The 13,108-nt window shown below is 46.1% G+C and overlaps 1 protein-coding gene across 1 annotated transcript; it reads left to right on the top strand.

Moving 5' to 3' along the window:
* Window positions 1-4,815: 4,815 nt before the first annotated feature.
* Window positions 4,816-5,550, top strand: LOC123455516 (proline-rich protein 23A-like). The gene has a single exon (XM_045136348.1). It carries the CDS (start codon window positions 4,816-4,818, stop codon window positions 5,548-5,550), a length of 735 nt encoding a protein of 244 aa, XP_044992283.1.
* Window positions 5,551-13,108: the final 7,558 nt, after the last annotated feature.

Genomic DNA, 13,108 nt, shown 5'->3' with positions numbered 1-13,108 from the left:
ACAGAACATAAAGATGGCACATCATAATGTATCACTATGACTATAATTACTGTAAGGCAAGAAAAAAAAAAGAGAATAGACTGTTTTCATTATTATTTTAAAGACAAAGAAGTTTTTGTACAAGGGATTTTTTTAATTGCTTTAAAAAATAGGATTTAAACCAGGCATGGTGGCACGTCTTTAATCCCAGCACTCGGGAGGCAGAGGTAGGAGGATCACCTGTGAGTTCGAGGCCCCCCTGGGACTCCATAGTGAATTCCAGTTCAGCCTGGGCTAGAGTGAGACATGAGACCCTCCCTCAAAAAAACAAAACAAACAATAACAAAAAAGGACTTGTGGGCTGCAGAAAGGCTTAGTGGGTAAGACGTTTGCCTGCAAAGCCAAAGGACCTAGGTTTGACTCTCCAGGACCCATATAAGCCAGATGCACAAGGTGGTGCATGCATCTGAACTTTGTTGGCATTAGCAGGATGCCCTGGTGTGCCCATTCTCTCTCTCTCTCTCTCTCTCTCTCTCTCCCTCCCTCCCTCCCTCCCTCTCTCTCTTCCCCCCCCCCCTCAAGTAAGTAAAAAAAATAAAAATAAAGGACTTGGATAGAGTGCTGACCAGAGGCTACAACCTTACAATTTGTATCATCTTTGAAAATCTATTTAAATATTATTACTTGTGTGAATAAAAATAAATAGAAAGTTTTTAGCCAGTTAATTCTGTGTTAAGGGGTAGAGATGGCCTCTCCCTACAGCCAATGTCAAGAGCACCAACAGTTCCAAGCCCAATGGCTCCAGCACCCAGACACACAAGGCTCAGGAAACTCTGAGTTCCATATTGCAGGTCACCTGTCACCCAGATTTCTGTTTCCACATTCACAGAGCTTTTCTTTTTTCTCCCAATGGGGGGACCCACCTATGACTACCTAGTTGCAGGCCCAGACCCTGTAATAATTTTTGCCAACTTAGTCCACACTGAAGTTCGCACTGATTGGTTGGATACCATTAACTGACATAAAGGCGACGCAATGAGCAAGGCCTGATAATCCCTCCTAACAGCCATTCCACAATATTAAGAGGAGGATAAAACCAGAAAGATATTTGATTGGAATCCCGATACAGTACCATGAAAACACTTAGGAGGACTTTCTATCGCACCAGACCCCTTCTTTGGATCGCTAGGACTGTTTTCACCATCATTTGTTTGCTATAGGATGCCCAGGAACAAGGCGGACAAGTAAGAGACCTATTATGAACCGAAGTGTAAAGAGCTGATACTTAGCAGGCACTCGGTATGGTCTGAAAACGTTGCATGTACTTTTTCACAGCCTCCTGCATGGAGAGATGACATTCTCCCCATTTTACATGTGCCGAGACTAAGGTTTAGCGGAGGTGAAGTGACATGGCCACTATTAAAAAGTGTCAGCGCAGGACACAAGAGATGCAGTTAAGGCACTTGTCTGCAAACCCTAATGACTTGGGTTCAATTCCCCAATACCCAAGTAAAGCTAGATGCACAATGTGGCACACGCATCTGGAGTTCATTTGCAACAGCTTGGAGGCCCAGGCGTGCCCATTCCCTCCCTCTCTGTCTCCCTCTCCCTTCTCCCACTCTTCCTCTTCCCATCCCTCTCGCTCTTCCCCTTCCTCTCCGTCTCCTCTCCTTTCTCTCTCTGCTTGCAAATAAACATTGAAAAAAGAAAATGGCGGAGCGGGACCAGGCATGGTGGAGCAGGCCTTTAATCCCAGCACTCGGGAGGCAGTGGTAGGAGGATCGCCATGAGTTCAAAGCCACCCTGAGACTACATAGTGAATTCCAGGTCAGCCTGAGCTAGAGTGAGACCCTACCTTGAAAAATAAAAAAAAATAAAAAAAAAAATAGCCTGGCATGGTGGCGCATGCCTTTAATCCCAGTGAGACCCTACCTCGAAGAAAAAAAAAAAACTAATTAATTAATTAAATTAAAAGGTGGGGGCTGGAGAGATGGCTTAGCGGTTAAGCGCTTGCCTGTGAAGCCTAAGGACCCCAGTTCAAGGCTCGGTTCCCCAGGTCCCACGTTAGCCAGATGCACAAGGGGGCGCACGCGTCTGGAGTTCGTTTGCAGTGGCTGGAAGCCCTGGCGCGCCCATTCTCTCTCTCTCCCTCTGTCTGTCTTTCTCTCTGTGTCTGTCGCTCTCAAATAAATAAATAAATAATTTAAAAAAAAAAAAAAAAGGTGGCAGAGTGGGAGAGGAAACCAAGCGCTTCTGACTTGCTTCCACCCGCTCCTTGGGAAGAGCACATTCACTGGAAGAGGAGACGGGAGGATTCTGGGTCCGCGGAGGGCGGGATTCAGGCTCAGGTCCCTGTAGGCTGTAGGCTGATGCGGCCTTGGAGCTTCCGGAGACCCGCAAAACCCCGCACGGTCCCAGCCGGAGGCCTCCGAGGGCGCCGCGGCTCAGTGCCCAGCTGCCCTTGCCCTGAACGACCTATCTCATCAGCACCACGTTCTGGAACGTTCCACGTTCCAGAGTCGCAAACAAACCTCTCCAGACAGCAGGTTGCTTGCTGCCTACAAGCTTCACTGCTTCCTACTCGCCTCTTGCCCGAGCTCAGCATCTGTGCCACGTCACTCGGGAGCCAGGGAGAAGCTTCCAGCAATCGCCCCAGGGAGGAACCTGGGGACGCCATGTTCTGGGCAGGGCCTTCTTCATCTCGTCCTGGGACAATGGGCCTGCCTCTGGCTATGCCAGAGCCAAAACTCCCATGAGTATGTATCCGCTGTGTGGGGTTGGGGAAGCCCTGTGCAGGCCTTTGAAATCCCTCTCTAATACCATCAATGAGCAGCGGAGCCATGATCACAAGTCTGAATCGCCTTCTGCCTGAACAGTCACATAAGCTTGAGGTTTACACAGAATTTAGAGGAGATGCTATCAGAGAATTTCTGGGCCTTGTGGTCGAGCAGTTCCGCTTCAGTGGCTCTGGAATGGAGCAAATAAACCACTGTTTTTTTCCCCCTTCATGAACCTGCAAGAGTATTTCAGTGCCATCAAATGGCAGGCCACTAGCTTAAATGTCCATCCACAGGGGCAGGAGACTCTCCAGTTCAAGCCAAACCTGAGCTCATAGTAAGATGCTGTCACAAAGCATGAGAGAAAGTGAGAGCTCTAGACAAAGGCAAATTTTGAAAAAATAAATAAGGAGGGGAGGAGGATAACTACTTGCTTTTAAAGGAATAAATATTGTAGTATAATAATAGTTAAGTCCAATGTGAAGATCCACCTGGCTAAGGGGCAGGAAGTGAGGGAACTATTTTTTTGTCTTCTATTAATATGAAAATATATCACCTACTACAAAATCAGTATTGTTTTGTCTTTTTGTTGTTGTTGTTCTTTTGTATTTCAAGGTAGGGTCTTGCTCCAGCCCAGGCTGACCTGGAACTATGCGGTCTCAGGGTGGACTCAAACTCATATAGATCCTTCTACCTTTGCATCTAGAGTCCTGGAATTTAAAGACATGCCCACGACCGGCTTGCCCTGCCATCTTGCCGCCTCCAGCTACTGGATCAAAGGCGCTGGTGTTGTAACTATTGTTGTAAGTGGACCCCAAAATGCTAGATCTCCTTCAGCTAGGTACCAGGTCCTGGGGGAATTGGTAACTCCTCCGTATAAAAATTTTGTCTTTAAATTAGATGAAAAACAGATAAACCTCAGAGTTGTAGTTGAGGTCCAAGTAAATAAACTCGCAATTAACCTGATAGTATAATATTTATTTATTTGTTTGTTTGTTTATCTATTTATTATTAGAAAGAGGGAAAGAGAGAAAGAATGGGCATGCTAGGACCTCCGGCCCCTGCAAAACGTGCCTCCTTGTACATCTGGCTTACGTGGGTGTCGGGGAATCAAATCAGGGCTCTTTGGCTTTGCAGGCAAACACCTTAGCCGCTAAGCCATGTTCTCCAGCCTCTGACTGTACAATAATTGTAAATGGGTTGGAGACACAGCTCGGCAGTTCAGGCTCTTGCCTACAAAGCCTAATGACCCATGTTCAATTCCCCAGAACCCATGAAAAGCCAGATGACATGGCGCATGAATCTGGAGATTTGCATTGGCCATCCATTCTCTCTCTCTCCTTGCAAATATAAAAAATTTTTAAAATTTAATTACAACAGTCCTGGTGCCATAATAAGGGTATCACAGCAGATATTACAATCGCCACCCCTTATGGATAGAGTGGTTATGTAAGCAAACGCTTAAGGGTGTCACGTGAATACTAATGCCATCCTTGGACCAAGAGTACCAGGGCACTTCCGCATTGAATTGGAGGCGGGAACTGGGGGCTTCCACCTTAGAGTCGGGTTTGGTATTCCACTCGCGAGATTTGAACCCTCATCGTTCTGCACTATGTATCTGAGGCGAAGGCGAGGAAGGTCAAGACGCCCCACCGGAAGCAGAACCCCTAACCAACAGCCTTGCTTTACCCCCTAGAGGCGTAAAGAAGAGTTTCTCCGCAGCGACGTGCCAACGACCTGGGCGGCTATTGGCCAGCCGGAGACACACCCGGGCGGAGCCTGACGGGACCCTTCTGGGCTGCATTAGGTTCCGGTACGTCATTTCAGGCTCCCGCGGCGACCACGGCGCCTCCGCGGCCTCCGCGCCCCGGCGTGCGTGCGGGCGGGCGGGCGGGCGCGCGGGGGCAGAGCCGGGCCCGCGAGCTCGAGGCCGGGCCCCGCGGCTGCTCCCGGGGAGCGCGGTGCGGGCTACGCGCCCCCGCGCCTCGCACCTGTGCATCCGTCCCCGCGAGGGCGGCGGCGAGCCCGCGCCCCAGGCCAGGCCCGCGGCGCCGTCCCCATGCTGGGCGTCCGGCCCCGCAGCCCCGGCGCCCGCCCCGCGCCCTGGTGGGCGCCGCAGCCCGACGGAGCCGGCCCCGCCAAGCGCCGCCGCCGCCGCCGCCTCCTCGACGAGCCCGCCGACCCCGAGCCCCCGGCGCCGCCCGGCCCGCCGGACCCCGCGGGCTCCCCCGCCGCCGCCGCCGCCGCTGCCGCCGCCACCGCGTCGGTGCTGGTCGTGGCCGCGGGCTGCGCCGTGCAGGTCAGCGTGGACGGCGTGGACGTGCTGCTCGAGCCCGAGCCCACCTCGGTGCTGCAAGTGTCGCTGCAGGGCCACACGCTCATCCTCGTCCCCGAGGGCCTCCTGGGCTTGCCAGAAGCGCGCCCCGGAGAGCTGGGCGACGACGTCGTGGTCATCGAGCAGGGCGGCTTCTGCGCGGCCACCCCGGAGGGCGCCGGCCATCAGGAGGTCTGCCTCGTCGAGGACGCGGACCCCGAGTTCCTGGTGACCTGGGTGGACGCTGCCGCCGGCTGGGAGCCGGGCCGCGTCGCTGGACCGCGTCCTCTGTCGCCCTCGCCTAGTCCCGAGAGGCGCGCGGCGGGACCCGAGGGCGACCTGGTGCGCCTGCTGAGCCCCTTCCCCCGCTCCCCTGGGTCGGCGCTGAAGCCTCTCCCGCCGTCGCCGCCTCCGAGTCCCCAGGCGAGCGTGCAGCGCCCTCCGCGCCCTTGGTGCAAGGCCCGGAGACGTCTGTTCTGAACTGCCCGCAATTCTTGCCACTGTGCCAAGCGAGGGGCTTCCCTTAGCCACTGTGCGTGCATTAAGCTACTGCAAGGTTTGATAACGGACCAGTTCTTGTTTTTCATGGAGGCTGCGTTGCACAATGTTGGATCAATGACCGACCCCGGAAGCCTGAACAGAAGATTATCTCGGCCAAAAACGAAAAATGGGCTGCTTAAAATACATCTTGTTTCGCCCCCCTGAGTTTGATGCTTGCATCCTTTTCTGAATGGAAGTCACCTTCAGGCAGTTCCCATCTGCCTGGTTTTGCTTCAGACTTCGACTCTTCGGCACTTAGAAAAACAAGTCGACGACCCCTTACCTCTGTGTCTCTTTCTCTCAAATTAGGCGCCCACCCGCGTGCCCCGCGCTGCCCATCCATCCCCGCGAAGTTAGAGTGATGACTAATTAGTCATTAGTAATTGATTGTGTAAATCTTTTGTTTCATAAGCTTTGATCCGAATCTCTGCTTAGTTCACGATTACCTTTTATTTCCCTAGAGGTGGGGTCTCATTCTAGTCCAGGCTGACCTCAAAGTCACAGTGACCCCTACCATGGACCTTTTCCTTATGGAAAGTTTAGCTTCCTTTGGGGGAATCTAGAAATATTCTCATACGGGACAAATGTTTGTTTATAAAACAGAACTAGCAGCAAAGATCATACACCCTCGTTTTTGTCTTTTTTATAATTCTAAGGTTATCATAATTATAAGATCCCAAGTTTATTTGTTATTACTAGATTATAGAAATAATGCTTCTGTTGATCTGATGTCCAACAAATTGCTTACTGATTTCTTTAATAGTTTATATGCAAATTCTTTTGGTTGATTGATAAGGAAAATAGTATCTCTAATGAGAAAATTTACACTTTTAACAAGCCTCTTGCATCCTACTTTTGCTGTGTATTTAAATCCAGGTTGGCAGTGTGACTGGTAGGGCGTGCCTATCTTATGTGACACGTTGGTTTTTAAATTTGTCATACAGTGTGACCTTACACTTGATAATAGAGGTTGGTAGGTAGACCCTGTCCTATGTAGGACACTTGTGTGTCTTATGAAAAGATGTTTCTGTTTTGGTTTTGGCTACAAAAGTTTTGTCAAATTAATTAAAGTATTGGATTTAATAATTGAATTAAATTATCAAAAATTGATTATTTGTGCATCTACATGTAGCTTTGAGCCATTGAAGTACACACACAAACTTGTCAAGCGAAGGAATGGACCATAGTTGGGGTTGCAAAGCCTTGAGAGAGAAGTAGAAGAGAAAATGATTGGACAGTCGTTTAAGTGTTAAATTTTTAAAACTTTTTTCTTGATGCATGACTTTCTGAAGTCTGTTTCATATTGTGACTTGCAATGATAGAATTTATTACAATGAAGTATCTTTGTGATTCTAGTATTACTTGTGATTTTTATAAAAGTCTTTCCACTCTGGCTTTTTTGTTGTTGTTCATGGATTTAATGTTTGACTTTTATGTACATCATTCTGGGTATTGAAATACCCGTTTTTGTCAGGTTTGCCCCATATTTTTATAATGAAATAAATCATTACTGATAAAGGTGAAATCAATAAGATGCTAGTGTTTTCCTGCTCAACAATAATATTTAGATTTACCAACCATTTTACCTGTTTTTGTTGCTCATTATCAATCCTTGCATTCCACTCCTTCATTCTGTCCTCTTTTATCTTCTTACTGTCACGCTTTCTTTTTTAATATTTTATTTCATTTATTAGAGAGACCGAGGCAAGTATAAAGAGAGAATAGACACACCAAGGCTTCTAGCCACTGCAAAGGAACTCCAGACACGTGCCACCTTGTGCATCTGGTTTACATGGGTGCTGGGGAATTGAAACTAGGTCTTTAGGCTTCATAGGCAAACACCTTAACCATTAAACCATCTCTTCAGCCCTGTACTTTCTTTTTAGACAGTTTCCCGATTTAGCTCAGGCTTGCCTTAAACATACAATCCTGTGTCAGCCTCCACAAGTTCTGGGAGTATAGACCTATAACAGTATACTCAACTCACAGTACACTTAGAAAAACAGAAACAGGCATATAGACATTGGGCACATCAGGACCTCTAGCCACTGCAAACAAACTCCAGATGCATGCACCACCTTGTGCATCTGGCTTGATGTGCATACTGGGGAAGCTAACCTGGGTCCTTTGGCTTTGCTGGCAAGCGTCTTAACCTCTAAGCCATCTCTCCAGCCCCCACAGTACACTTTTTAAAAAATTCTTTCCCCCATAACCTGTGTGGTAAACCTTTTGTGTTTGAAAATGTGCAATTACACCTTCAAACTTGTATGTTACTATAGATTGCTTTGGAATTCAAATATAGCGTCTGTATTTTCTTACTGCTTTGTATGGAATTAGGCTACTTGCTTTAGTATTTTTTTGTCTTTGATGTTCTACAGTTTTGAGATGTGCTTAGCCATAGAACTCTTGCTGCAACTCAGAAAACTAAATCTTCAGATTCTTTCATTTAAAATCTCAATTTAGCCAGGCTTGGCACATGCCTTTAATCCCAGCACTTGGGAGGCAGAGGTAAGAGGTCGCCATGAGTTCGAGGCCACCCTGAGACTACATAGTGAATTCCAGGTCAGCCTGGGCTAGAGTGAAACCTGACCTCGAAAAAAAGGAAAAAAAAAATCTCAATTTAGAGCCGAGTGTGGTGATGCATACCTTTAATCCCAACACTCAGGAAGCAGAAGTAGGAGGATCACCTGTGAGTTTGAGGACAGCCTGGCATTACAGAATAAATTCCAGGTCAGCAAAAATATTTTTAAAACACTTTTGAATGTGGGGTGGAATGCCCATGTCCCCATCAGCTTAACTGCTCTTCAGGAATTATTCTTAGGTTCCATGAGTGGTCTACACCAATTAACTGACATATAGGCCCAGCTCATGTGCTCCTCATAAGACAGCCCTGAAAGATGAGCCTAACTAGAGCCTGCAGTGAGTTAGAGGCTTTATTCTAGCTGCATCCCAATACAACTTCATCTGTCCATAGTTTCGTTCTCTCTCCAGATTTTGTATGTAACTCTCCATCTCAAAAGACTTCACAGTTGATTGCAGACATCTGGTACCAGAGCTCCATGATGATGGAGACCTGTCATTAAAACAGATTTTAATATTAGGGCTGGAGAGATGGCTTAGTGGTTAAGGGCTTGCCTGTGAAGCCTAAGGACCCTGGTTCGAGGCTCGATTCTCCAATACCCACTTAAGCCAGATGCACAAGGTGGCACATGCATCTGGAGTTCATTTGCAGTGGCTGGAGGCTCTGATGTGTTTTCTCTCTTTCTCTCTCTCCCTCTTTGTCTATTGCTCCCAAATAAGTAATAATAAATAAAAAACAGATTTTAGTATTAAATCCTGGAGTATGAGTAGCCTATGGCATGCTATAGCAAAACAGGTAAGATCTTAATCTAATGGTAGGTTTATTGGAACATTAAAAGAAGGAAACACATTGGCACTGGCAATATCCCAGGGATTTGAGAAATATGGGGCCTAGAGTAAGAAGTAATATTTGTCAGGTGCTGTGGCTGTCACCTGTAATCTTAGCACTCAGGAGCTGAAGCAGGAGGATAAGGAATTCAAGGCCACCCTCGCTACATAGTAAAGTGAAGGGCAGCCTGTGCTATATGAGACCTTGTGTCAAAAATAGAAGTAACAGTGAACTGGAGAGAGACCAATGGTTAATGGCACTTGCATGCAAAGTTTGATGACTTGAGTTTGATTCCATACCATCCATGTAAAGAGAGATGCATAAAGTTATGCCTGCATCTGACATTCATCCTTGCCCTCTGCCGTGCTTGCAAATAAATATCCAAAATAAAATAAAAGTAATATTTATAAACTGTGGAACTGGATAGTCATTTCTGGGGTAGTTGATACATTTGAGATAGAGGATGGTGGTTGATTACCAATAAAATCTAAATGTGAGGACTGGAGAGATGGCCTAGCAGTTAAGGCACTTACTTGCAAAGCCTAAGGACTCATGTTCGACTCTCTAGGACCCAAGCACACAAGGTTATACAAGCATACAAGAGGGCACACACATCTGGAATTTAATTGCCGTGACTAGAGGCCCTGGCATTCCAATTCTCACATGTGCATGTTAAAAAAAAAAGGCAATTCATTGGCTTGCCTCAAAAAAGAAAATCAGTGTGAGATCCAAACAATCTCTTTGGCAGTATACAAATAGTCATTCATCTGGAGCTAAAGGGCATATAGAACCTAGACATGGCCCAGGATTCATTGTAGGGTTATCCACCTGCTCCAGGTAGGCTGGAATGGCGAGGCAGATAGATTTGAAGATCTTGATTTCCCAGTGAAATGCTTGACCTGTGAAAGGATCATGATCCTCTCTGTTAAAAGTTGGCACAGAGCTTCTAGCTGGCAAGACAACATACAACATGCACCTACCTCAAGATTTACTCTCCCCTGTCAGTGACAAGGCCAGTAACCATATGTAACATAATATAACCCATCCAGGGAAGTTCTGAGCCTATAAATAATGTAAAGGGCTGTATATAATCAAGAAGAGCTGTAGGAGTTACCCAACATTAACACTAACCAGTAGGAGGTAAGCATAGTACTGCTGGTAATGGATGTCGCTTAGAAAAGAGAATTTATCAATGTAGAAGTGCTCTCCCATGATACAAGATGTGACACTTTAGCAAGGACCCTATAAGACAATGTTAACATTCTTTTTTAAAATACTTATTTATTTGCCATCAGAGAGAGAAGAGAGACAGAGAGAGAGAATGGGTGCACCAGTATCTCCAGCTTACTGCAAACAAACTCGAGATGCATGCACCACTTTGTGCAACTGGCTTTATGTGGGTATTGGGGAATTGAACTCAGGTCATTAGGCTTTGCAGGCAAACACCTTAACTGCAGGGTCATCTTTTCAGCCAGACAATGTTAGCATTCATAAAGGTAGGTCTTGGAATCTTGAGGGAAAAAAAATGATATCCCACATCAAGTAAAAGGCCCATGACTGAAAAAGCAGACAATAGAAGGGACCAATAGAATGAGAGGAAAGGATGTACTACCATGGTGACAAAGTACTCAGATACGTGAGAGGGTCTAGAAGGACTCTGCAGGACAAAACAACAAGGACTGAGACACAGGATCGCTAAGATGCTCCGAAGGCAAGGGTGATGGCAGCACATGCCACTGGAGAGGTGGACCGACCCCTTGCTAGCGAAAGGGATAAAGGATGTGAGACTGAAAACACAAATGAGCAGCGGAGACCATCGATGACAACAGGACTCGATCCCACAACCTCCCCAGACACAATTCCAGAGCTAAATCCTCACTTCTAGAATAACTGACTGCAAAATGATCAGAATTTGGTTATTAAGGGCAGATTCTCACATTTTTCTCCCCCACTTACAACATAGAACCAACCAGAAGCAAATATGCCTAAGAGGTGCACATGTGGAACCAATTACCGAGAATCCCTCATCTCTAATTAGGCCATCTCCAACTTCCCCATGCTAACAACTTCCAAACACACTTAAGCCTTAAGGTTTTTTTCACTGTAAACCTTCCCCACTCCCTTTGACATCAGATGCAAATAGCGAGCTGACTCCTCTCCTATAGCAAGATCTGAATAAATAACCTAAATAACCTGCTTGTTTTCATCTAGATGGACTTTGCTTTTAAATTTCCTGAAAGTGTACACACCTTCTTGTGGTATCCACCAGCACTTGTTCTGAGCTCTCCTTTTTTTTTTTTTTTAAGGTTAATAGATATATTAGATTATACTCTTTTATCCCCTTGCCCTTGGTGCCATTTCTCAGGGGTCTTCCTCAGTGGAGTTAAGGGATTCACTGTGGAGTCTTAAAGGTCTCAGTCAGTACCTATGGGGTAGTGAGTGGAGTTCATTTTTTTAAAGAAAAAAAAATTTATTTATTTATTTGCAAGCAGAGAGAGAAAATAAGCTTGCAGGGTCTCTTGCAAACAAATTCCAATACATGTATTACTTTATGCATCTGGTTTTATATAGGTATTGGGGAATTGAACCCCGGCTGGCAGGCTTTGCAAGCAAGCATCTTTAACTGCTGAGTCATATTTCCAGCTCTGGCTTGCTTTTGAGCTGAGCACCTTTATTTATCCTAGTTCAAAAACTAAGTTTTTGTCATCTGTTTCACTTGTTAGGCATCCTTCATGAGCTCAAACTATTCCTTTTCATCCCCTTCTGCTCTTATATGTTTCCACATTTTTTTGCTTTTTTTTTTTAGTTATTGTGTGTATGGATGTGTTCATTCGTGTAGTGTACGCGTGTTTGTGTGTGTGTGTAAGTGCAAGCGCATGGGTACCATGGCCCACATGGGGAGCTCAGAGGACCACTTTTAGGTCTGTCCTCTCCTTTCTACCTGGTTTGAGGCAGAGTATCTGTCTCTGACTTCTCTCTCTGCTATTTTTTGCTATACTCAGCGCTAGCTTTTTGGGAAACTGTCCCTTCTCTGCCTTCCATCTTGCTGCCAGCCAGTGGGCTGGGATTATAGAATCCCCACCATGGCCTCCAGCTTATTTTATTTTATTTATTTATTTATTTATTTATTTATTTATTTAAGAGAGGCAGATAGGGAGAGAGAATGGGCAAACCTGGACCTCTAGCCATTGCAAACAAACTCCAGACACATGTGTCACCTTTGTGACCTGGCTTTACTTGGGTCCTGGGGAATCAAACCTGGGGCCTGTGGCTTTGCAGTCAAACACCTTAACCACTAAACCATCTCTCCAGCCCCGCCTCAAGATTTTTTTACATGGGATCTGGTAATCAAATGTGGGTCCTCTAGCTAGATCAGTAAGCACTTTATCCACTTTATCTTCCTAGCTCTGTTTCCCTTTTGTGTTGTACTTACCTGAAAGTGTGTCAAAATAAAGAAAATCACATCGCAAAGTCAAGCAGTTGAGGCTTTCTTCATCTGCTTTTGTGCTCCACCCTCGGTCTGATGATTTTGCAGTTCGCACCAGAACAGCGTCCATCTGGACAATAAAAACAGATGAGTTTCTATTTGCATTTGTGTGCTGAGAGTTTGGCTTGGATTCAGAGGGTCTAATGGTCAGCTCTCCATGGAAGGCCACCACACACCACTTAGAGGCATCAGACACATGATATTTTACTGACTGCTGCCAGTTCTTTCAGAGTCACCGAAATCTAAACTCTCTACTCTTCCAGGAAAAATGACTGTTTCACATATGTATTCTCACTTCAATACTAATTCTTGTGTGTCTCTCTAACTGGCACAATTTCATCAAGGGTAATGTGGGCTTTCAGTTGTTAGTGGAGAGAACACTTAACTTTGAAAACTTTGAAAGGCACCTTAGAAAATGAGGGGAATAGGATTTCTCAGGTTCAATGGGTAGCATTTTTTGAATATACAGAGGCCTCCATACAAAACTCTGAATCAAAATTTTCTTTATTCAAAGACTTTTGGAGGGCTGGAGTGATGCCTCAGTGGTTAAGGCACTTGCCTGCAAGGCCTAACAGCCTGAGTTAAGAGTCCCCAGTACCCAC

This window comes from Jaculus jaculus, chromosome 17, assembly GCF_020740685.1.
Source record: "Jaculus jaculus isolate mJacJac1 chromosome 17, mJacJac1.mat.Y.cur, whole genome shotgun sequence".
Taxonomy (NCBI): domain Eukaryota; kingdom Metazoa; phylum Chordata; class Mammalia; order Rodentia; family Dipodidae; genus Jaculus; species Jaculus jaculus.
This window is presented reverse-complemented; position numbering and strand designations above follow the sequence as displayed.

Bases quoted from the DNA above. Each gene is read 5' to 3' on its own strand.
- LOC123455516 (XM_045136348.1), top strand. From the start codon at position 4,816: ATGCTGGGCGTCCGGCCCCGCAGCCCCGGCGCCCGCCCCGCGCCCTGG.